General features: G+C 49.0%; 9 protein-coding genes across 9 annotated transcripts; 4 read left to right on the plus strand and 5 right to left on the minus strand.

Moving 5' to 3' along the window:
- The first annotated feature begins 1,248 nt into the window (after positions 1–1,248).
- Positions 1,249–2,956, plus strand: F4812DRAFT_286229 (uncharacterized protein). The gene is made up of 3 exons (XM_047931090.1): positions 1,249–1,490; positions 1,576–2,080; positions 2,141–2,956. Exons 2-3 carry the CDS (start codon positions 1,684–1,686, stop codon positions 2,803–2,805), a joined length of 1,062 nt encoding a protein of 353 aa, XP_047785488.1. The 5' UTR covers positions 1,249–1,490; positions 1,576–1,683; the 3' UTR covers positions 2,806–2,956.
- Positions 2,957–3,107: 151 nt separating this feature from the next.
- Positions 3,108–4,335, minus strand: F4812DRAFT_453749 (putative 1-aminocyclopropane-1-carboxylate deaminase; the record flags this gene model as incomplete). Its single annotated transcript, XM_047936526.1, has 2 exons — positions 3,108–3,987; positions 4,142–4,335. The coding sequence occupies 2 exons, from the start codon at positions 4,333–4,335 to the stop codon at positions 3,108–3,110; spliced, it is 1,074 nt and encodes a 357-aa protein (XP_047785489.1).
- A 1,468-nt stretch (positions 4,336–5,803) lies between these two features.
- On the plus strand, positions 5,804–7,979 carry F4812DRAFT_469459 (uncharacterized protein; the record flags this gene model as incomplete). The annotated part of the gene is made up of 5 exons (XM_047938881.1): positions 5,804–5,815; positions 5,893–5,951; positions 6,029–6,734; positions 6,828–7,074; positions 7,150–7,979. The coding sequence occupies 5 exons, from the start codon at positions 5,804–5,806 to the stop codon at positions 7,977–7,979; spliced, it is 1,854 nt and encodes a 617-aa protein (XP_047785490.1).
- A 1,210-nt stretch (positions 7,980–9,189) lies between these two features.
- Positions 9,190–10,117, minus strand: F4812DRAFT_447852 (uncharacterized protein). Its single transcript, XM_047935806.1, has 3 exons — positions 9,909–10,117; positions 9,735–9,805; positions 9,190–9,458 (listed from the first exon to the last, which is right to left on the minus strand). The coding sequence occupies exons 1-3, from the start codon at positions 9,954–9,956 to the stop codon at positions 9,317–9,319; spliced, it is 261 nt and encodes an 86-aa protein (XP_047785491.1). The 5' UTR covers positions 9,957–10,117; the 3' UTR covers positions 9,190–9,316.
- Positions 10,118–10,133: 16 nt separating this feature from the next.
- On the minus strand, positions 10,134–12,440 carry F4812DRAFT_447856 (thioredoxin reductase). Its single transcript, XM_047935807.1, has 3 exons — positions 11,658–12,440; positions 10,862–11,558; positions 10,134–10,766 (listed from the first exon to the last, which is right to left on the minus strand). Exons 1-3 carry the CDS (start codon positions 11,856–11,858, stop codon positions 10,672–10,674), a joined length of 993 nt encoding a protein of 330 aa, XP_047785492.1. The 5' UTR covers positions 11,859–12,440; the 3' UTR covers positions 10,134–10,671.
- A 239-nt stretch (positions 12,441–12,679) lies between these two features.
- On the plus strand, positions 12,680–14,439 carry F4812DRAFT_286287 (PQ loop repeat-domain-containing protein). Its single transcript, XM_047931091.1, has 8 exons — positions 12,680–12,806; positions 12,894–12,938; positions 13,008–13,074; positions 13,156–13,367; positions 13,463–13,610; positions 13,787–13,825; positions 13,881–13,929; positions 14,022–14,439. Exons 1-8 carry the CDS (start codon positions 12,762–12,764, stop codon positions 14,356–14,358), a joined length of 942 nt encoding a protein of 313 aa, XP_047785493.1. The 5' UTR covers positions 12,680–12,761; the 3' UTR covers positions 14,359–14,439.
- Positions 14,323–15,757, minus strand: F4812DRAFT_286322 (CRAL/TRIO domain-containing protein). The gene is made up of 2 exons (XM_047931092.1): positions 15,071–15,757; positions 14,323–14,967 (listed from the first exon to the last, which is right to left on the minus strand). Exons 1-2 carry the CDS (start codon positions 15,493–15,495, stop codon positions 14,520–14,522), a joined length of 873 nt encoding a protein of 290 aa, XP_047785494.1. The 5' UTR covers positions 15,496–15,757; the 3' UTR covers positions 14,323–14,519.
- A 100-nt stretch (positions 15,758–15,857) lies between these two features.
- On the plus strand, positions 15,858–18,181 carry F4812DRAFT_286375 (nitrogen permease regulator 2). The gene is made up of 3 exons (XM_047931094.1): positions 15,858–15,876; positions 15,950–16,088; positions 16,306–18,181. Exons 2-3 carry the CDS (start codon positions 16,046–16,048, stop codon positions 17,757–17,759), a joined length of 1,497 nt encoding a protein of 498 aa, XP_047785495.1. The 5' UTR covers positions 15,858–15,876; positions 15,950–16,045; the 3' UTR covers positions 17,760–18,181.
- Position 18,182: 1 nt separating this feature from the next.
- F4812DRAFT_286365 (uncharacterized protein) lies at positions 18,183–20,583 on the minus strand. Its single transcript, XM_047931093.1, has one exon. The coding sequence runs from the start codon at positions 20,339–20,341 to the stop codon at positions 18,239–18,241; it is 2,103 nt and encodes a 700-aa protein (XP_047785496.1). The 5' UTR covers positions 20,342–20,583; the 3' UTR covers positions 18,183–18,238.
- Between the last annotated feature and the right edge of the window lie 202 nt (positions 20,584–20,785).

A 20,785-nucleotide genomic window follows, 5' to 3' on the forward strand; every position in this document is an offset into this window, starting at 1 on the left:
GTCACACCGTCAGTATTCAGCAGTAGATGAGGCATTCCATCAAAGGCACTACATGAAATGGACAGAGAGCAATTGTAAGATGTGCAATGAAATCTGGGTTCGATTTCTGGGGAGACTAAGCCATCAAGGTCGTTGCCAATTTCGGGCATCTTATAATAGATATCAAGGTGGTGCAGGTCCTCTATTCCTGTTTTACCCAACTACTACAGAGCATGGCTCTACCGAGCAGCAGATTTCCGTAATGATAACGAATAGTCACGAGACGACAAAACAACATTTGTTGGAAGAGACGACCAAAACTCCACACATGATTATCGGCAAGGATGATCCGGACTGGAAATTCATTGATTCTGGCTTCGAATTCTATGTCCTTTCGTAAGGATGTCGGGGTGAATGATTTCACTATTGCCTGTCTCTGTATTACTTCGTGTATTCAAAGATAGTACCCAGATACGACTCGACTGTTCCTCAGGTTTATCAAGCTACCATAGTTTAGGCAGAGACAACTCCAGTAATTCACCCAAAAAAAAGCAATCTAGGAGTTGGAATTAATTAGTGCTGTTAACCCGCTGGCTTTAAATACCTACAATACCGTTCATGGTGCTTTTCTGCCAACGAAATTATAAAACCATTGTTATCATATCACCATATCAACAAACGATATTTCAGGATCACATTCCGTTTTTACTTTATCAAAGTCAAGCATCATCGAAATAACGAAAGGTAGCATTCCATATAATTAATATACTAAATACACATATTTGTTTCTAGTTAAATTTTAGTTTGATTTCTTTTGCATTTTGAAAAGTTGTTGTTTTAGAAAATTGTTAGTTACCTCTTAACTTACAGAACATTGTGTCTAATAGTTACCGCTTCTTTTTTAGAAGAAGCGGCATTAAAATCAGGAGCGCGAATTAATCACTTGAGCTACCCTAGTGTAAGTCAAATACGGAGTACTTGACCGATACGTGGATTACCTAGGTCTAGGTAGGTACCTGTACGTAGCGTAACAGTGGATCGTGTTCCCGTCCTGCATAATGCGCATCCATTTTGTTCTTTCGCTCTGTCCGGTACCTAACCATGTACGTGCTCGCCTCCAGCTAGCGCGCTGTAGATGCAGGTACCGTACGCCACAATCCTCATTCTTCAGACTAAAGTAGGTACGTACCTCCCTTGCGGGGGCTGGGGAGGGGGGATTTCTTCAAGCCTTCAGGGGTAGAAGCACTTATTAGTGGGCTTCCATAGTTGGATCGGTGGACGCGATGGACCTATGGCATGCCATATTTTCCCTAGCTTCTTGGTTTTAAGTATGGATACAAAATGTCTCCATACATTTATTTCATGGATCTCCCGGAATTCATCTTCTAAGTTGTTGACATTCCCCTTCAATTTTTCCTGTCTTCAACTTTCGACAGAAGGGACAACAGCTTCATCTACCTCTTAGTTGGTACTTGGATGACCTATCTCGTCTTGTTATAAGGACCCCTACAGTAAGTAATTACGAGTCTTATGAATTGTATTTGTTTGTTTTATTTTATTTTTTAATTATTTGGCTAATGTAGCTTTCTTGTTTAGGTAGTTAGTTGTTGATACGCGATCCTCGAGGCTTTTCGAGTCTTCCCGAGTCTTCCGTATCTTCCTCCTTTTCTACTTCCCAATCCGAGATTCAACAAAGGCTTGACGATGCACGCGTCCACGTCAGCTGTGGGATCAGCATTGCTGTTCTCTTTGGCTTCTGCCATGCCGAATCTTAGTCCTAGACAGACAGATTCCGCCCTCGAGCCCTGGGTGACCGTTAACGAAGATGGCGAGCCGAGCACTGTTACCCCCGTTCTCAGCACCATCAGCGGTACTCCCACAATTCTCTCAGGCGCTCCTCATGACCTGACCGCAACTGTCTTCACCGAGACCAACTACGGCAAGGTTTCCACGAGCACTGGTACCGCTCCGATTCCTACCGCAACCGGTGGTACAGCTGGAGCCGGCTCGTTCCCCGTCTGCCACAACAAAGATGGTGATAATGCTCCGTGGTGTCTACCAACCCAAGGTACACCATTATATGTTGGCACCACATACTACTGTACGCTACACCACTTCATCTAAAGTGGACATAGAGACGACCTACTAATGCGCTCAACAGTTACTTGGGACACATCGTACTTCCCACACCCGAATACGACCATCTTAGTCCAAGGTAACTACCTCAACGACACAACAGGCGAAATCACCGACCAAGCTTTCGAGTCACCTAAGTGGTCCGCATCTTGGGGTTTCTGGAGTTACAAAGTCGAGGACAGCATATTAAAACACCAGTCTGGCAAGAATATCAGCCTGCAGCTAGCCACTTTGACTGCCAAGGGCAACTCTAGTGATATCATCCCAGGTCCTACTATCCTAGTTACGCAACACCCTGGACCTCAGCCGGACACCGGCAAGACGCCCGATCTTCGCGCTTTAGCAATTGCCCTGCCAACCGTAGTGGGGTTCATTGCTCTGTGCGTTATTGGAACGTGCCTGTGGAACAGGAGGGACCGCCAGATCGGCCTCGGAAACATCATGTCCCGCAGCAGGCACGGATACGGTGTTGGCAAGAGCTCGCGCTCGCGGATGGGTCTCGGTAAGAAGAACAAGGCTAACGAGCGCATCCAATTGATGCAGCAGGAGCTCGAGGCCGAAGGCGGTGAAATCTATCGCGATGAGCCCGATCTCCCACGACGGGACTCGGATGCCCTTGGTAGCTTGGCGGGGACACCAACTGAGGAACGTCACATGGACTTCCGGGACCAGCGGGATCGATTGAGATGATAAAAACGAGAGGTCCCTAGAGTGGTCTCTTCAGACCTTTGCTCGGGAACTTGCACTACAAGAAAATCAATGGTGGATAGTAATGAATGACGCGGGAAACACCACACCGTCACCATTGAAACGAAAGGCCATATACGTATATGATGAGTCTATTGCTGTACATATATGCCGATCTTGCTCTCGCTACGAAATGATTAATGGGCATGGAGGCTGGGTCTCGTAATGACTGGCTTATATATAGATCACGTTTGGTTACGAAGCAAAATGAAATCAAGGCTTTATTAATATCAAGACAATGTTTATTAGTGACCGATGGAAGGATACGCGTTTAGTGCCAACTGTCCTCCGAGATGTGCATACAGCACGTTGCTCCCCTCTGCTATCTCGCCCTTGCGAATCAAATCCATCATACCTGCCAAACTCTTCCCTTCGTACACAGGATCCGTAATGAAAGCCTCCGTCTTAGCACCGAAGCGGATCGCCTCCAGCGTCCGCTCGTCCGCGATTCCGTACACGCCCGCGTGGTACCTATCGTCCAGCTCGACGTCCTGCTCGGTGATATCGCCCTCCTCCAACCCGATCTTCGCGGCCGTCGCCTTGGCGATCCGCAGCACCTGGTCGAAGGTCTGCCGCGCGGTGGCGGAGGCGTCGATGCCGACCACGCGGCGCTTCCGCGACCCGAGCTTCTTCTGCGCGAGCTTGAAGCCCGCGAGCATGCCCGCGAACGTCGACCCCGTCACCGCGCACACCACCACCGTGTCGAAGAACACGCCCGCCGCCCGCTCCTGCGCCTCCACCTCCAGCGCCCACCGCGCGAACCCCAGGCCGCCGAGCGGGTGGTCCGACGCCCCCGCCGGTATGTAGTACGGCTTGCGGCCCTTGGCCTCGAGCTCGGCGCGCAGCTGCGCGAGCGTCGGCTTGTGCTCGATGCCGAAGGCGGTCGCGGGCTCGAGGCGCGCGTCCGCGCCCATCAGTCGCGACAGCTGGATGTTGCCCACGGAGCCGTATAGGATCTCGTCCGGGGACCCCGGGGGCAGGTCCACCCAGTGCTCTTGCACCAGCGCGCACTGCAGGCCGAGGGCCGCGGAGACGGCGGCTACTTGCCGCGTGTGGTTCGACTGGACGCCGCCGATGGAGACGAGGGTGTCGGCGCCTTGGGCTAGGGCGTCGGCTGCGAGGTACCTGGGATTTTTTGTTGTCAGTTTGGGGTTTCTTTTATTTATTCAATCTTCCAGTTGTAAGTATCATTGTATTTATGTGATGTGACATATCCATCCAAGGTAAGGTGTGATATTTTCGGCGACGAGACAGGAATATGTAAAGGTTAGATACTCACTCCAACTTCCGCGTCTTGTTCCCTCCGTAGGCCAGTCCGGAGCTGCAGTCGTCGCGCTTGGCGTAAACGTTGACTTTACCGCCCAACGCGGCGGATATGCGCGGCAGGTGCTGGATAGGCGACGGTCCGAACAGGAAAGATTCCCTCGGGATGCTAGCGAACGGTTCAGGTAGGCGGAGGTCGAGGGTGGCCATTTTTATGGGATTTTTTGAACAGAGGTACCTAAGGACGGGGTAATATCACAATTATTTATTTATTTATTTTATGGGAACAGTTAAAAGGTAACAATGATATCCCTTATTTTGAAGATACTCCCCCTCTCGGGTAAGCATCTTACCCAGCCTCTCTATATATACCAGGTACCTACATATAAGCGCCTACTCTATCTCGGTACAGCTTATGACCGAAGTCGGATATCCGTAATGTGTATAAGAGGAAGCGGAGAGAATGCCAATACACACTCTCCACTCCTGATAGACTCTCGGCATCGTCCAGCCAACCAATGTCGAGCAGATAACCTATTTTAGCAATACTACTTCATATAGATCTTTTATGTAACCATAACCGACTCTACCCTATCTATCTTGGGTGCTTTTGCATGGCCTTTGCATTGAGTTATCGAGAGATATGATCCGCCTCGGGTTTTATATTATCCCCATCAAGATGACAAGATACAAAGAGGCTCTAGAGGGCTGAAATTCAATATTCCATATAATAGCCTTTAATTCACCTTCAGGGCAAATACCGTGAGAGAGAGAAAGAGAGAGAGGACGTGATGACACTCCTGCTGTCAGTGATAACGCAAATAATTTTGGCTTGTTTCTATTATGTGTGATATGTACACCAATTATCAGGAGGTATTGTTTATTACCTATACAAATAAGTGTTCCAGAGCTCGTTATTTAGATCATATGGTTTTATCAAACTATTAGCGTTTTTAGGGTCATAGTGAATGTGTGTTTTCATTGTATGTGTGGGAGGTACAAACTGGTAGAATGCTGCAGAATTCGGTCATCTACCCCCTATCAAGAACTACTTAAAGGACGTTTAGGCGCCAGTCAATTGGCACAGTAAAATAATTTCATGTAATAAATCACCCATCTAGGTAGTTATTATTCAAATTAGACGTTCAGGGACGTTCAGGGAGTGACCCCTTGAGGCCAAATGGGAAGACTTACCCTCCTTTTATACAAACCAACCCTACAGGAGAACACACCTATGAGCCACTCACAGTTGACTTATTAACCGTGACTTCCTAAGTAATCCCATCTGGAGCACTTGCCGTTGCTTGCATAATACTAGCGTCCGTAGCCCAGTGACCGGTTCCCAAGACGGAATCCAAACCACATGCAGTCACCGGGGTCGTACTGATTCCATCTCATCCCAATTCACCAACTCTTAGCCAATGCACAATACATTATTAGCTTGTCATCCGCCTCTATATTACCCCAGTCAAATATGCATATGGTTACAGATCATTCACAGGACATGAAGTGACTTAAATGCCAATTGCTTCTGGTCGGATCCAAGTATTATATATAAAAGTCCCACCTTCGCCCAAGTTATCAAGAATTCTTTCATCTTTGCTTCCAATCATAAATACCAGTTGAACAGCTTCTATCAGAAATAGCTTTTCATACCAAGCGACATCTACTCACCATCATGGGTTCAGCAGTAAGTCCACATACCTGAGGTTTCTTATCGTCTTCTTCCCTTTTAGTATCCTCCACTAACAACAGGTAACCTTATAGATGCCGACCGCGTTGGACATTATAGTCCGATCCTCCAGAGTAAACATGGTTACTCACGAGTAAGTCTTCTATGAAGTGGCTGCCTCTTTGCCTTGCTGTCGTCCCTGCAATAGTTGTGTCTAACTTAAAGGGTCAGAATCATCCTGGTGCACGGTTTCAAGTCCCATCTAGACGACGAAAAACGTCTGTATAAGTTCAGAAACCTGCTAGAGAACTGGGTGAAACTCACTACGGATTCTATTCGCGACCGCGTCAACATTCGGACCTTCGCCTTCGACGGTGATCACATCCTCCACAACGGAAAACATGGGTTATCGGATGCCACCATAAAACTGTCAAGGAAGTTCGCGACAACATGTGAAGATCCCTCGTCTCCTCTATTCCGACGGAGAGTAGAAGAGGGTGATCGTGATCGTGAACATGACCGCGCATCAAGATCCGCCGTATTCATTGCCCATGGATTAGGCACGTGGGTCGTGAAAGATTTCCTCGTGCTCTTTCGCAAAGCCAAAAATCGTGTTGATCCAACAGGTTTGATATTCCTCGACGGTCCAGATACTCCTCCCAACATGACCCCCATTGACGTGCGATCTGAATCTGCCGTATCCCAATACCTATATGAACTCACGGAGATCTACAAGATCCAAGCCACTCCGTTCAAGGTCAATGAACTCCAGGACAAGCTGCGGACAATCGACATGAACTTCAGATTGTTAACTAATTCCCGATATGGGGTCTGCGAGGAGGCGAGGGACAAATATGAAGAACGCAGCGTGTACACCATGAAGATGTGGTGCGATAACCTGTGGATGTCTTCAAATCCCCGTCTGGCGACTGAATCTGTGAGTTGATTAACTTTTCGTCTATTTCCCCCCCCACATCATTTCTCTCTACCTTCTTTGTCCCGTCATGGAGTGTACTGATAAATATGTTAGTCGAAAATGAAGTCATTCATGCGAGGAGTCAACAATCTCATGCGTGTAGAGAAGGTGACAAAGATGGAAGAGCAACTAAAGAAGCTCGAACCATTGAAGTTAACCATGTGTCTTGAAGAAGCCACTGCTCTCCATAAGTTCTACGATATCCAACCTGATGACGGCCGTGACGATATCGAAGCTGTTACGAATTCTACGGCAAGCCAAAGTAGCAGTTACCAGGCTCCTGACGCTGAGAAAGGAAAACGTAAGTCGTCTAAAGAAGAGTTGCTCTAAACTACACAAATAAACCTCTACATAACTAACAATTATCCCACTGCAGAAAAAGCCGACTCTTCTTCTTCCATCTCGACTTCAAGACGCGGTATCCTCACCCCCTCAAACTCGATGAAACCGCTCCCCAAGATCCCCGAGGAACGCGAGGCAGAACACCACCACGAGCAAGCCTACGGCTTCCGACCGAGCACGACCAACAACAGCCGCGGCGAGAAGTTCTACGATTTCGACGACGCCGTGGCCCAGCGAAACGAGGCAGCAGACTCAGACGACCAGGACGCCCTCGCCGCCGCCCAGTCCAGGCTACAGCTAGTAAAGCGGCACCAGGAGCAGCACCTCGGCAAGACGCATCTGAAGGTCCTGATCACGCAGCGCGAGATTATCACCACGAGCCTGGCGTCCGGCGTGTGGAACGGCAAGCGGATGGAGACGTGGGGCAGAGACGACTTCCGCGGCATAGAAGACGAGATGCACCACGCGTTCCGGGGCCTAGAGGAGTCCCTCGGCCCCCTGCACCGGGAGACGCTCGAATCGCTTAGCGTGCTGTTCAGCGTGCGGGTGTCCCTGGTGAAAGTCGATGTGCTCCCCCGCGACGCCGTCGCCGAAATCCTGGACACGGCGATGCAGCGGCTGCGCGACCGCGCCGCGGGTATGCCGGACCTGGCGCTCGATACGCTGAAGATAAAGTACAAGGTGGCGGTGTCCCTGGCCCAGATATCAGAGCAGGGGGACGCGATGCTGGAGGAGCTGCTTAAGGAGACCGAGGGCCTGATTCTGACTGCGGGAAGGAGGTCTGTAGGAGAGCTGACGGCGCTGCGGTCGAATGTCCTCGAGAGGATTGCTGAGGTCCGGCAGATGAGGAGGGGTGAGGAGTAAGCGGTGGAGGGGGGCGGAAGAGGAGAAATGTCTAAGATAAGTATAAACACCTCGCATATTGTTTGTTTGTTGGTGTTGGTGTCCTTAGGAGGTGGAAGGTGGAATGTTTTTGATACCCCGTTTGCGTCTGAGTTTGAAGTTCACAATTGCGTTATAACTCAACTGCATTACCAGCTCAACATGCGGTTTATTTTGCTTTATTGCCGTTCCCACAAATTATATCTGCTCTTGGTGAATTCATGTAATGATTAATGATTTCTGAATGTGACAGGAAAGGGACATTATACCCCTGAAACCGTTAATGTATGTAATATCGCAGTTGTGCCGCAGGACATGCTGGAGTACGTTGCACTCTGCTTTCTTAGTTTTCTATTACTTTAGCCTAGTTTTTTCTATTATCCGCAGCATAATACATGCCACTCGTTTCGTTTTGCCCCCTTTCACAGGTTAAGAAAAAGGGCAACCGGTTTCTAATTATTACCGCTAAGATAAATGCTACAAGCAGTGGCAAACGAAGAATGATCATAGTTCTGATCAGGTGAAGGTGGTGTAACATAAACATAACCCCTTTACTTCAAAAAAAGAAAAATCAAAAAATCAGTAAATGTAGGATAAACCCGGCCCTAGCTATGAGCGTAAAGCCATACGGTGGGAAAGCAAGTGAATGGATAGTTAAGGTATCCTTAAGACTTACGTTTCGGGCAGGATTGGTGCAGGCATACGAAATATGAGACATGAAGTATCAGGAGCCTCACTTGAGACTCCTTGAGAATAAAGAATATGTACGTATATAGGTATAGGGAGGTAGGTAGCTTTGGCTTCAAAGCTATCCTAGGTGGGTAGGCACCTAAGTTGGAGTCCCTTGCGGAACAACCCAGTTATCTCCTTGCCCAATGCTCTGCACCGTGACAGGAAGGAATATTGATATGTCAATATCCCTTGAAGGCACAAGTCGTAAATTTGGTATCCATAGAGATTTAGTCTCCATGATACTCGTCAAATTACCATTTTTACCTCATCCTCCCAAAATACCCACTCACCTTTAATATAACAAGGAAGCTCGTTATCAGCTTATTCAAGTATGATAAATGATCAAAGCTCAAAGTTGAAGGTTGAAGGCTGAAATCAGTATGATTGGTGTATCTGCTATCTGATGGATTGGACGAGCATAGTGATCTGTCTCATGTAACTGTCCTTCGGTGTGTTTTTTTTTTTTTTTTTTTTTTTTTTTTTGTCATTTTCCCTTTTTTTCCTTGTCCGAAAGGCTAATTCACTTAGCCATACTCTTATTTACGAGAGAAATTAGATTGATTCACTCTCATAAGACAATCCTCCTTTCATTTCTTGCCATCGCTGCCGCTGCTACCTCCGGATCCCGACGAAGTTGTCCAACCCGACGGGGAGGTGTAGGTAGAGCTACCCTGGCCGTCGTTGTAGTAGGTAGACCCGTTGGAGTTGGAGTAGTAGTACGAACCGTCCCTACGCAAGGGTGCAAGTTAAGCGTTAGTATTTGGTACATACATAATAGTGCTATGAGAGCCCCACGTAACATTTTACTACCTAGCTAACCTAGGTACCTACCTAGGTAGCTTAGGTAGTTGTTAGGTCTAGGTAGTGCCAGGTCCGCTGGAAGAGAGCGGAAGCTGGTCTGCATGGGAAAATACGGCATCGGGAGAGGGAGGGAAGAAGAAAAAAAAGAAGAAAGTCACGACAGAGACAGGGTAAGAGAGGGATCAGAACAGAGATGCGACTAGCTGGTTCGAGTAGTGGTAGGAATTCTGATTGGGAGCACTGCTGCCGTAGTCTCGGGCGCAGTAATGGTTGCCCTGGGTAGGTAGAGTTAGTCAGGAATTACATTGATACGTTGGTACATCAGGCTCGACAGATGAAGAGTAAATAAACCGGTAAGTGTAAAAGGGTCCCACGTACCTGGCTGTTGGAGCCGGAGCTCTTGTAGGAGTAATCTTTGTCGCTCATGGTGACGTTGGTAAGAAGGATGAGGAAATGTAAGAGAGTTGGGAGTGGTGGAGTGAAGTTGTATGACCAGGAAGGTAAGTAGGTTGAAGAAAAGAGGGGGAAAGAAGGGCGTATTAATAGATAAGGGTACCTAATACAAAACTGAGAAAAATAACCTTAAGGATACAGGAGTTTATCGGTTTTCTTCTGGTAATTTACACTTGGAGACGGGGAAACCTAAACATACACCAGGTACCTTAGGTACCTAGGTAACTAATATGAGCCATACTTTCTTTGTTTGATTCCATATCCCCCATTTGGGGACTACCTCCCACGCAGACCACTTCCCGTACCAGGCATTATCCCCAGAAAGTTTCACAACAGGGACGCTATCACGATGTTGACACGGTGATCCAATAAAAAAATACAGTCTGTTCATGTCACAACATCCAGCGGTCACATGTACGATTACTTGCAGATAAAAAGCAGCAAGAAAACGCATACCGTATCCAGGTAGTAACCAAACAGATGCAAGCAAACGGTCAAGCTACAGATTAGATACCTAAGCTGTTTGTAATTCTGTAAGTCTGTCTATCTGGTATAGTTATGTCTAATATGTCTCAAGTTTAAAGAGAAAGTGTGAATGAACACTGAACATACGCGCTAATCCATACGGAACTGTCCAACGCGGCGGCGTTACCTATCGTCATACCTATTATATCCTCGCGGATATTAGTCACTCGGTCTTGCCCTGAGCAGCTCCCTCCCGCCCGTCCACTTCCCGCTCCGCGAGGTACTTCTCCGCTTCCATGGCAGCCATGCATCCGGTACCTGTCGATTGTTAGCGTCGGCGAATTCCACGCTACTTAAATACCTGATATAAGGGTGAAATATAGGTAGGTAGGTCTGTTAGGTGGAGTACGTACCTGCGCTGGTAATAGCCTGCCTATATCTCTTGTCTTGCACGTCGCCGGCAGCGAAAACGCCCTCAACGCTGGTTTCCGGCGTTCCAGGCTTGGTCTTGATGTAGCCGTCCTCGTCGATATCCAGCTGCCCCTTGACCAAATTCGTGGCGGGATCGTGTCCGATGGCGTAGAAGAGACCGTTGGCTTCTAACACCCGTTGCTTCCCGGTCTTGGTGTCTTCGATGACCAGGTGGGTCATCACCTTGTCGTCTCCCTTGACCTCCACGCCCCGGGTGTTGAACATGACGGTGACCTTGGGATGGTTGATCAGCCGCTGCGCCATGATGCTGCTGGCGCGCAGCTGGTCCCTCCGCACCAACACGGTCACGTGGCTACCATATTTCGTGAGGAAAGTCGCCTCTTCGGCGGCGCTGTCTCCGCCGCCGATGACCACCAGGGGCCTGTTTCGGAAGATGGGCACGGCCCCGTCGCACACGGCGCAGGCGCTGATGCCGTTTTGCCAGTATTTCTCCTCTCCCGGAAGGTTGAGCCTCTTCGCCGAAGCGCCCGTGGCGACGATGACGGAATCCGCCGTGTGCACCTCGCCGGGGGACCACTCGGTCTCGTACTTGAACGGTCTCGAGGAAAGATCGAGCTTGGCTACTGTTTCGGTGATGATCTTGGTACCAAACCGTTCCGATTGTTGTCTCATAGCATCCTACGATAATAAACAAGCTCCGTTAGCAATATAACTAACTAACTAACTAATAGGTACATGAAAATTCGTTGTAAATTTCTGTCTGAGGTTCTTACTTACCATCAGCTCGGCACCCATAATACCCTTGGGAAATCCGGGGAAGTTCTCGATATCGGTAGTAGTTGTTAACTGACCACCGGCGGCGATACCGTTTGCCATGAAACCCTCGTAGAGAACTGGGTTTAATTCGGCACGGGCGAGGTAGATGGCGGCCGTGTGGGCGGCGGGCCCAGAGCCGATAACGACAACCTTGCTATGCATCTTTCTGGCTGCTGCTATTGGGATCGTGGTGGTATGTCCTGTGTACTTTTGAAACCCCGCGGTAGCGAATGCGCCTGCGCAGAGAGTTCTGATAGTCTGGGAAAACACTTTGGCGGTTTTTACGTCGTCTGTTTTACTAGAGAGTAGTTTGTTATGTTAGGTAGTAGGTTGTTATGTAGTAGGTTATAAGTAAGAAGAGGGCGACGAAACAAGTTGAAATATCGGTACTTTCGGAAGACGTTCGGAAGAGGGATAGGGCTAAAAGATTGTTGAAGCTTGGACAATTATCAATTATTCCAAACGCGGCTCTACATGTAATTCCGAAAATAGTTCAAATTTGGAATTAAATCCCGGGTACCTTTGTAGCTTTATTTATTTGTATTATATGACGAACCTAATGTTTTTTTGAGCTCTTGAATGAGAAGTTCCTCTCCCAGTTGATTCCAGAAGTCGAGAAAAAAAAAATCAAAAATCCCCCGCATTATTCAGCAAGTCAGGTATTACCTAGCTAAAAATCACACAAACATCACAAGCATACGGGCAATTACCATCCGGACCGGAGCTGACTCGAGCTGCCCCACCATGGACCGATCACAAAATATTATGCAATTGGCAGGTCAGACACAAAGGACTTTATACACTATATTATGTCGTCACATGCTACGAACTAGATCTTATCTCGATAATTGGAACACTTTATCTAACATGCATAGTAAAACAGGTCATCGTCGTTGAATAATTTCGCTGCAAGATTAATTATCGGCCTTTGATGTAACCAATTCCCCTTCTTCTTTCGCCGGGTACTACCCAACGCCCCCCCCTCCCCCCGATTCATATGGCATTTTATTTTTAGCCCTTCTACATTTATATTACACTGCAGCGAGTTGATTTTATTCGTAAATCATGGCACCGCAACAGAATATCCCGGTTGCCGCTAACGTCCTCGGCGTAGGTCATTACCTAGGTATCATAGTGGTACCTGAATTATGCAAATATAATGGCTAATAAATCTATCAAAAAAATCACTTATTATAGACTATTGGTACTATTCTGTGGTGCGTGCAAACGATACCCCAAATAGTGAGTATAATTCACCATACCATACCAAACTATAAGTAAATTCGTAGTTAATTAACTTCCATCTTCCAGTGGACGAATTGGCGAACGAAAAAGACCGATGGCCTCCCCGGCTCGATGATGTATCTATGGGCTTTGTGTGAGACGAGACATCCCCATACCTCCTACTATAGGTAACTACCACATAAATATGTCTCGGAATTCTAACGATTTAATCTAGGCGGCGTCCCTTTCGGGGTCTACAATATCGCACAACGCTTTAATTACCCGCTCCAAGTGCAGCCGCAGGTCTTCATGGCGCTCTGCCTCGTGAACTGGTGCCAGATATTGCTGTACAATAGCAGATGGCCCGTGTGGAGGGTCGTTCTAATAGGGCTGGCCAATGCTGCCGTTTTCGCCGGCGTGGAAGCGGCTCTGATCGTTACGTTACGGGTACGTGCTTAAACATAACTCATCCTTGAGTTGAACCCCGTAGTTATAACTACCTACCTAGGTAGGTACTATAAATTAAACTAACTTGACGCAAGCCTTTGTACGACGCTGGTCATAGCACAGGCGTTTTGGTGGTTGGGATAGTTGCGAATATTCTCTTGGCAGTCGGCTTATTACCGCCATATGTGGAACTTTGGAAGCGGAGAGGAAGAGTTATTGGGATTAACTTCGTCTTTCTGTCTAGTAGGTGATTTCCGAGTTCATATTACCTTTTTTTTATTTTTTTTAGATTTGTTTTTTTATGGTGCGCCTAAGATTCTATTTTTTTTGATGAGGCTACTTGGAACATCCTCCCAAGACATATGCCCTCTCCCCAAGTCCCATTATCAAAAAGTGTAACTACTAACTCTTGTCGAAAGTGGATTGGCTGGGGGCGTTTTTCTCCCTTATGTCACTTGGTACAGTGTCCTATAGTATCCATTATGTATACGCGTATTACTTACCCAAGTTCAGCTGCTCAGAACAGTTTCGATATCTTGGGCGGCGTATTGTACATCGTGTGGTAAGCGCCCCTCCGAGTCTAACCATCGAGAGTGAAAGTGGATTTCCACTTTATAGTTTCCCAAGTTAATAGCACAACTACCTACATGCTAGCATACTTCTTGAATCCGGCATATTTGCGTCCCATCTAATTTGGCTCTTTCGTACGCGAAAAATAAGGAAGGAAGCTGCATTAAGGGGTAAGTCCTTTGATGACATTGCAGCAGAGCACGAACAACTCGGAATACCATTCAAATTTGCGGAGCGGAACAGTTCCAAAAAGACTGATGCAGAAACGGGGAACGCGGGGCATGACGAAGACGCTAGCGACCAGGCACACCAGCACTCAGACGAAGTAGGTCCACAAGACGGCGATCCAGAAGATATAGGAAAATCCCGCTTTGGAATTCGAGAAAGGGGAAAGGGAGAAAGTACGATAATCAGCGTTTAAATTTGATTAAAACTAGAGAGAAGCATGTATAACGGCGTGATATCTTAGTCTAAAGCCAACGCAGAGTCGTTACCTCATTATTATTATTATTATCATCATCCCCATATAATACCATTAATGAACCACCACCCGAAACAATTCGACATCATCACACAATCAGTCTACTCAACAGCAGGTCCCTTTCCTTGGGCGCTCAGCTCTCCACCCTTACCGCCGTACTCCGCCGGCAGCTTCTCGCCGAGCGCGGGGACCTTGCTATCAGCGAACTCGTGGGCGAGGTTGGCGCCGTTGGACATGGGGTGGAACTTCTTGATGGTCTTGGGGGCGACGAACAGCTTCATGAGGCCGTACATGAAGCCCATGATGGCCGGGACGTTGACGAAGAACTTCTCCTTGAGGAGCTCCGGGTAGGCGAGCGCGAACACGCGGATGGTCTCGGTGCTCGCAGCTTTCACCTGAGGGGACTGCCGCAGGAAGCTGATCGACTTGTAGTCGTGCACCTGGAAGATCTTGTACGGGTCCCAGTCCGCCGTGATGGGCTTCGTCGCCGTCGGGAGCGAGAGCTCGTGGATGGCGAGTTCCATCAGGGCGACGCGCCAGCCGATGAATCTAACATGTGAAGTTAGGACAACTTGTTTACTTATTGGATAGTACAGCACCATATTAAATACGATGTTTAATGGAATCTATAATGAACGGGCATATAACTCACTCATCCAAAACGCCAAACGTTTCATTGATCGACTTAACCCCGCCGTAGATGTTCCAAGTAAAGACCTCTCTAGACTCGGGGTTCTCGTCGGCAGCTTTTTCATCGCCGGCGACGTACTTGGTGACGTATCCAAGGCCCTCGAACTTGGGCTTTGAGAAGGTCTGCTTGACGAGCTCTAGAGGCTTCATCTTAGCACGCCACGCCAGAGTCTTCTCGAGCTGGTCCCTGGCCTTAACGACGTCGCCGTCGTTGGCGTTTAGATACTTCTGCAGCACGATCTGGCTGGGGACGTGAGTAGCTGGGTCCGCTAGGGTGACGCCCCAGACTTCGGGATGGGATTGGGCTTGCACGACTTTCCATAGCTCTTGGATTGGCGTGGTAGGCTCGTCGGGTTTAGGAGCCTCGGTCTTCGGAGCTTCGGCCATTGCTGTGACGTTAAGAACAGTTACAGGATTGGTAGGTAACTTTGGATATATTGGTGCCTATTTACTAATTATATGAAATATCCAAGGACGTAATGTGGATTGTAAAAGTGCAAAAGGATTTAGGTAGAAAGCCGTGGCTCAGCGATGAAGAGGAAGAGTGATGAAGACGAAGAAGGGTAAGTGGGATGTGGGCCCGTGCTCATTTGAAGCTTCCCCCGGTTGAGCCTAGGACAATCAGATAATGCAGGCAGCTGCAGCGAAGGCTTGGCACCCGTTGGGGAAATCAACACCGGCTTTTAGCCGATCTTACCGTTACGGAACATTCCGTCCACTGGGGAGTCGCAGCCCCGTCAAGCCCCAAACTTGAACAACCACCCGCCTGTAAGTTCCTACATATGTAGGTTAAGGAAAGCAACATCTAGAAGGGGGCGTTCCATTAACACATCGATATAAGAATAGATTAAACATTATAACTACCGAGAGTTATCAAATACGTTGAAATGTAGAAAAATTATAAAGTACATAACAGAATGTGCTGCCAAACATCAACATGATTCAAGGAATCTTTTACGCGAGGTTCCTCCCTCAAGAAGGTATGTGAATATCTTCAACTCACCTAATTTATTTCATTTAACTACCGATATACGTGACCTACTCATTTTGTAATGAAAGTTATATAAATATGATACGCCATAGTTTTCACCTCATCTCATTCCAATTCAGTCCCTCTCATTTCAACATTTCACTCCGACTTTTCAAATCTCACTTCCCCTCTCATCATCATCAGCTCACCAGACTAAAATTACCTAGGAACCAAGATCGTAGCCCAATCCCCACCAGGATGTATCGTCGCAACGACATACACGCCGCATCTCAAGCCGCCCCTGGTTGACTTCGACATCATCCAGGAGTACATCATCCCGCGCAAGGCCTTCTTCAACCGGTTCATGACGGTGAACTCCCCGGACAACAAGTACAGCGTCCTGCTGTTCCCCGTCTCCATCCCGAGCGAGATCTACCACCGCAACGAGTTCATCTTCAACTTCGGACTCGTCGTCGAATCCGACGTCGACCACATCCCCTACGAGAAGCTCGTCCGCCGCCTGGCCGTCACCTTCGCCGAGATGGAGCGCCAGCACGGGTACCTGAGCTCGGACGGGCGGGCGGGGGACGGCATCCACGATGACGGCGGTCGGCGGCCGATCGAGAGCCTGCTGGAGATCGTGAAGGAGGACCTGAACAACTACGGGGAGTGCATGATCCCGGTGGACGACGCTAACACGCTCAACATGAAGCTGTTCCCGTACCACCCGCCGCCTCCCCCGGTGCGGGGGTGGCACGTGCCCGTGCCGAAGATGAAGCTCGCGGACATCGTGGACCCGACGTGGGACCTGACGCTGCAGAAGATCATCCCGCACCTCGACGGCGTCAACGACGTCCGCCGCATCGCCTGGCTCGCCGACGTCTCCCTGCCCCTCACCCAGATCGCCCTCCAGCACCTGCTGTACTACGACACCATCCTGCTCCTCGACATGTTCTTCTTCGGCAGCTGCTACGCGCCCCGGCCCGGCATCCACGACTTCGTCGTCAACCGCGACGGCATCGTCGACGAGTGCGCCGGGTACGTGTGTCTTAGCAATCCCCTTACCGGTGCCGGCGGTAATACTACTAATACTACTACTACTACTACTGCTGCTGCTGCTGCTGCTGCTAGCGGTAGTAGTGTTAATAATGCGTCGACCACTATTAATACTAATACCACTACTTCTACTGCCGGCACGACCGAGGACGGGCACGACGCCGCCGCAACAGCAGCAGATGCCGAAGCAGAACGGCAACGCCAGCAGCAGCAACACCCAGCGGTATCGCACTACCAGCTAGTCAAGCTGATGACGACGTTCTGCACGGGGCGCAGCGTGATGGAGTGGATCAAGCTGCACCAGGACGCGGGGTTCGACGTGCTGCGGCACGTGGACGTGCGGCGGCTGGTGCAGTTCGGCGTGATCAAGGGGCTGCTGTACCGCGTGCACAAGTACGTGGTGTCGAAGCAGGTGCTCGAGAGCCTGGCGACGGGCCGCCGCGTGCTGCCGCCCAGGAGGAGCAGCAGCAGCGGGGACGGCGACGAAGAAGACGCGCTGCTGCGGTACGCCGACGGGTGCCATACCTTCGACCAGATCGTCACCGAGCAGAACATGACCGACGGCGAGATCATGAAGAAGCTACGGAGCCTGGGGCCCGGCGATCGGACTGTGTTTTATCGGTGATGGGGGGGATGTTGCGATGATTGGGTAAAGGGGCGGTCGGTTATGAAGGGATGGTTGGACGATTGGATTAAAGACGGTGCCTAACAAAAAGCCATATTATAAATTAACCCATAGGGCGGGGCTCCAGGGCCTTCTCTCTCTCGGTCTCATGCCCGCTCGTTTTCAACAGCAACTAACAGCCACGCCTATATTCACCGTGTGAGGAGACGGAAGACTACCAGCACAATTTGTATAGACTATAATTAGGTTGGACTGCTGATATAGACCACGTTTATGTGCCATTATATATAGATATGCTCGAACACGGTCTATTCCGCCTTAAACAGTGTGGAATCATGTCACGTCGAGCTACTACCCTTTACCATGCCTCCCTACGTCCGAGCATCCCCTCTAGGCGATCACGGTGATTACGGATGACGAACTACAACCGGTGTTTTGAGGTGAATCTATTCTCATTTTACTCTAGATCTACAATTACCCTAAACTATGTGGCGCGATATGAACGGAGGGTCGGGTTTCTTCTTGTTTTCCTCTGCCTTCTTTTTCTTCTTCTTCTCCTCCTGCATAGCTTTCTCCTGCGCCTCCTGAGCTTTGATAACCTCCGCACGATCGCGGCGTTCCAGTTCCTCTCGGGCCTTCTCCAGCACCTCGTCGATTATCGCCGTCTTCATCTTGACACCCTTGGGCCCGTCGCTGGGGATATACTTCATCGACTGTTTGAGGATTTCCCTCGCGCGGTTGCTGTTGAGCTGGAGCTGCTCAGGTAGGAATTGTTCGAGTTCGCTTCCCTTGGCCGCGTACAGGCTTTCCGCTCCGTCTAAGAGCTTCTTCCTCGTCTCGGGGTCGTTTAGGGTGAGGTTTTTATCTTGGGCGGCCCGCGTCAATGCTTCTTTCAACAGTCTCACCCGGCCCGTGCCTGGTTCGCCTGGGTACATCAAGCCGCTAGCTGCCCATTCCTCGTCGCTGACCATCTCAACTACTCGGATGAAGTGTTTCCCTCGGCGTAGGATCAGGAGTTTCCCCTCGATAAGGAAGTTCTTGGTTAACTGGGGGAACCAGTTTTTAATCGGCGTGTAGGTTAGCTCGCCGTAATCCATGCCTTTGTTAATAGCCGCAGCTTGACCAGGGGCAGCACCGATGTAGGCACCCTGGTGCTGCGTTAGACGATTGCCATCAGTGACGCTGTCAGCGAGGCCAGCGGCAAATAATATGCGGCTTATCGACTTCCCCAGTATCAATGATTGGGGAAGTTTTACATCGACTCGGAAATTCGCAGCCAAATTAACGGTAGGGGTTGCGGTCGTCGGGTATGACTCTAACTCCTTAGCGACTGGCTTAGCAAACAGTCCCTTGTGCTGAGCCTGTACCTCTGTAGCCTCTTTTATTCCGTAAATGAGCGCAACTACTTCGTGCGCGAGAACATGTTGGGCATGACGTTTGGAAGGGTCTTCCCTGTGCTTCTCCATGGCCTTACTGATATCTTCAAGCGGAAGAAAGGTAAATAGCTTCAGTAGGCTCTCAACGTCTTTATCAGGGCGTCGCATGAAGTACCCATATAGGTCGAAAGTGCTTGTCATGAATGGGTCGAGCCAGACGGCGTTGCCGGCGCTCTTTCCGAACTTGACGCCGGAAGGATCGGTAAGGAGGGGAACAGTAAAGCCGACGACGGAATGGAGAAAATCAGAAGGGATTTTCTCACTCTCGTTCGGCTCGCTATCTCGAATGCGTTTAACGCAGTCAATACCGGAGACGATATTCCCGTATTGATCAGACCCGCCTATTTGCATCTGAACACCTCGCTTGCTGAATAAATACCACCAATCCCAACCTTGCATCAAGGGGTATACGAACTCATCCAGCGACATACCGTCTCCCATTTCCATTTTGCGCTTGACAGTGTCGCGCGACAGCATAGGCCCTAGTCGCATTCCCTTAAATAGTCGGGCTACGACCTCGATAAAAGAAAGGGTGTTGTACCACATGCTGTTATTTACTAGTGCTCGACTCCATACCCTGGGTTGTTTTTTATAACCGAAGCGCTCCCCTTGCTCCTCGACGTTAACCCACATGCGTTTCAACTGGTAATGGATCTTGGTGATATTCATAGTTATATCAGCTCTGGAAAGAGGGGTGCGGCTCTTTAACCGACCGGTAGGATCGCCGATTTTGACTGTGGCGCCTCCAACTACGGTAACAGCTCGAAAGCCGTGTATATACATCCAGAAAAGAGCCATTAGAGGGAGTAGGTGACCGACGTGGAGAGAGGGCGCAGTAGGGTCGATCCCGACATAGGCGCCTATCCTTTTTACCCTCATGAGCTCTCTGATTTGTTCGTCGGTTCCGGCGATGTCTTTAACGAATCCGCGCTCCTTAAAGATATCCCAAAGATGCGGCAACTTGCCCTCTTTTATCAACTCTGCATTCTTCTCCCAAATTTGCCTAGCCTCTTCTTGTTTTTGTAAGAAGGTAGTAGCCACTGTTCTTGTCTGTTGCCGCCTCACAGTTAGAGACTTGATAAGACATCTTCGACAGAGGGTCGAGGGCGAGCCTCGGGCGGCAGAAAGGATGGCGCTGGACAACATAATTCCTTTTGATATGGTGGGATGGTGGGATGTCGCAGGTCGCAGGTCGAGGGTCGCAGGTCGAGGGTCGAGGGCCGAGGGTCGAGAAATTCAACTAGGGGTATAAAGGAAACCCCCGCGACTCTAAGTAATAATATACATATAGGAGAAGTCCAGGTAATAAATTTGAAAATTTCCTGGACGTGGAGTCCTATTTCCTCTCTATAAGAGAAGCAATAATAATACAATGGCGATAGTTGCACATGTAAAAAAAAAAAGTTTGAATAGAAAATTCAAGCTTCGAAAAGTCTAGTGGGGCTTAAGATTTCTTGCATATCGATTATCTATCAGGTACTTTGTACTTTGTATTTTGTACAACCCCAAACCTCAACCTACCTGGTACCTAAAGTCCAGGGGTATCTGGGTACCTAGGTACCTAAACTACCTTCGATTTGTACAAGAGGT

This window comes from Daldinia caldariorum (genome assembly GCF_022478825.1).
Source record: "Daldinia caldariorum strain CBS 122874 unplaced genomic scaffold F4812scaffold_30, whole genome shotgun sequence".
Classification (NCBI taxonomy): Eukaryota; Fungi; Ascomycota; class Sordariomycetes; order Xylariales; family Hypoxylaceae; genus Daldinia; species Daldinia caldariorum.

Excerpts from the sequence above, each read along its gene's own strand:
- F4812DRAFT_286287 (XM_047931091.1), top strand. The coding sequence starts at position 12,762 with ATGGCACCGCAACAGAATATCCCGGTTGCCGCTAACGTCCTCGGC. Across the intron at positions 12,939-13,007 it reads TGCAAACGATACCCCAAATA|TGGACGAATTGGCGAACGAA; the intron begins GTGAGTATAATT and ends TCCATCTTCCAG. Across the intron at positions 13,930-14,021 it reads GGCGTATTGTACATCGTGTG|CATACTTCTTGAATCCGGCA; the intron begins GTAAGCGCCCCT and ends CCTACATGCTAG.
- F4812DRAFT_286229 (XM_047931090.1), top strand. The coding sequence starts at position 1,684 with ATGCACGCGTCCACGTCAGCTGTGGGATCAGCATTGCTGTTCTCTTTG. Across the intron at positions 2,081-2,140 it reads TGTTGGCACCACATACTACT|TTACTTGGGACACATCGTAC; the intron begins GTACGCTACACC and ends TGCGCTCAACAG.
- F4812DRAFT_286375 (XM_047931094.1), top strand. The coding sequence starts at position 16,046 with ATGATTCAAGGAATCTTTTACGCGAGGTTCCTCCCTCAAGAAG. Across the intron at positions 16,089-16,305 it reads GAGGTTCCTCCCTCAAGAAG|GAACCAAGATCGTAGCCCAA; the intron begins GTATGTGAATAT and ends AAAATTACCTAG.
- F4812DRAFT_286365 (XM_047931093.1), bottom strand. The coding sequence starts at position 20,341 with ATGTTGTCCAGCGCCATCCTTTCTGCCGCCCGAGGCTCGCCCTCGACC.
- F4812DRAFT_286322 (XM_047931092.1), bottom strand. The coding sequence starts at position 15,495 with ATGGCCGAAGCTCCGAAGACCGAGGCTCCTAAACCCGACGAGCCTACC. Across the intron at positions 14,968-15,070 it reads ACGTTTGGCGTTTTGGATGA|ATTCATCGGCTGGCGCGTCG; the intron begins GTGAGTTATATG and ends TTCACATGTTAG.
- F4812DRAFT_447856 (XM_047935807.1), bottom strand. The coding sequence starts at position 11,858 with ATGCATAGCAAGGTTGTCGTTATCGGCTCTGGGCCCGCCGCCCACACG. Across the intron at positions 11,559-11,657 it reads TTATGGGTGCCGAGCTGATG|GATGCTATGAGACAACAATC; the intron begins GTAAGTAAGAAC and ends TTATTATCGTAG. Across the intron at positions 10,767-10,861 it reads GCAGGCTATTACCAGCGCAG|GTACCGGATGCATGGCTGCC; the intron begins GTACGTACTCCA and ends AACAATCGACAG.
- F4812DRAFT_447852 (XM_047935806.1), bottom strand. The coding sequence starts at position 9,956 with ATGAGCGACAAAGATTACTCCTACAAGAGCTCCGGCTCCAACAGCCAG. Across the intron at positions 9,806-9,908 it reads GCTCCGGCTCCAACAGCCAG|GGCAACCATTACTGCGCCCG; the intron begins GTACGTGGGACC and ends CTACCTACCCAG. Across the intron at positions 9,459-9,734 it reads TCCTACCACTACTCGAACCA|GGACGGTTCGTACTACTACT; the intron begins GCTAGTCGCATC and ends ACCCTTGCGTAG.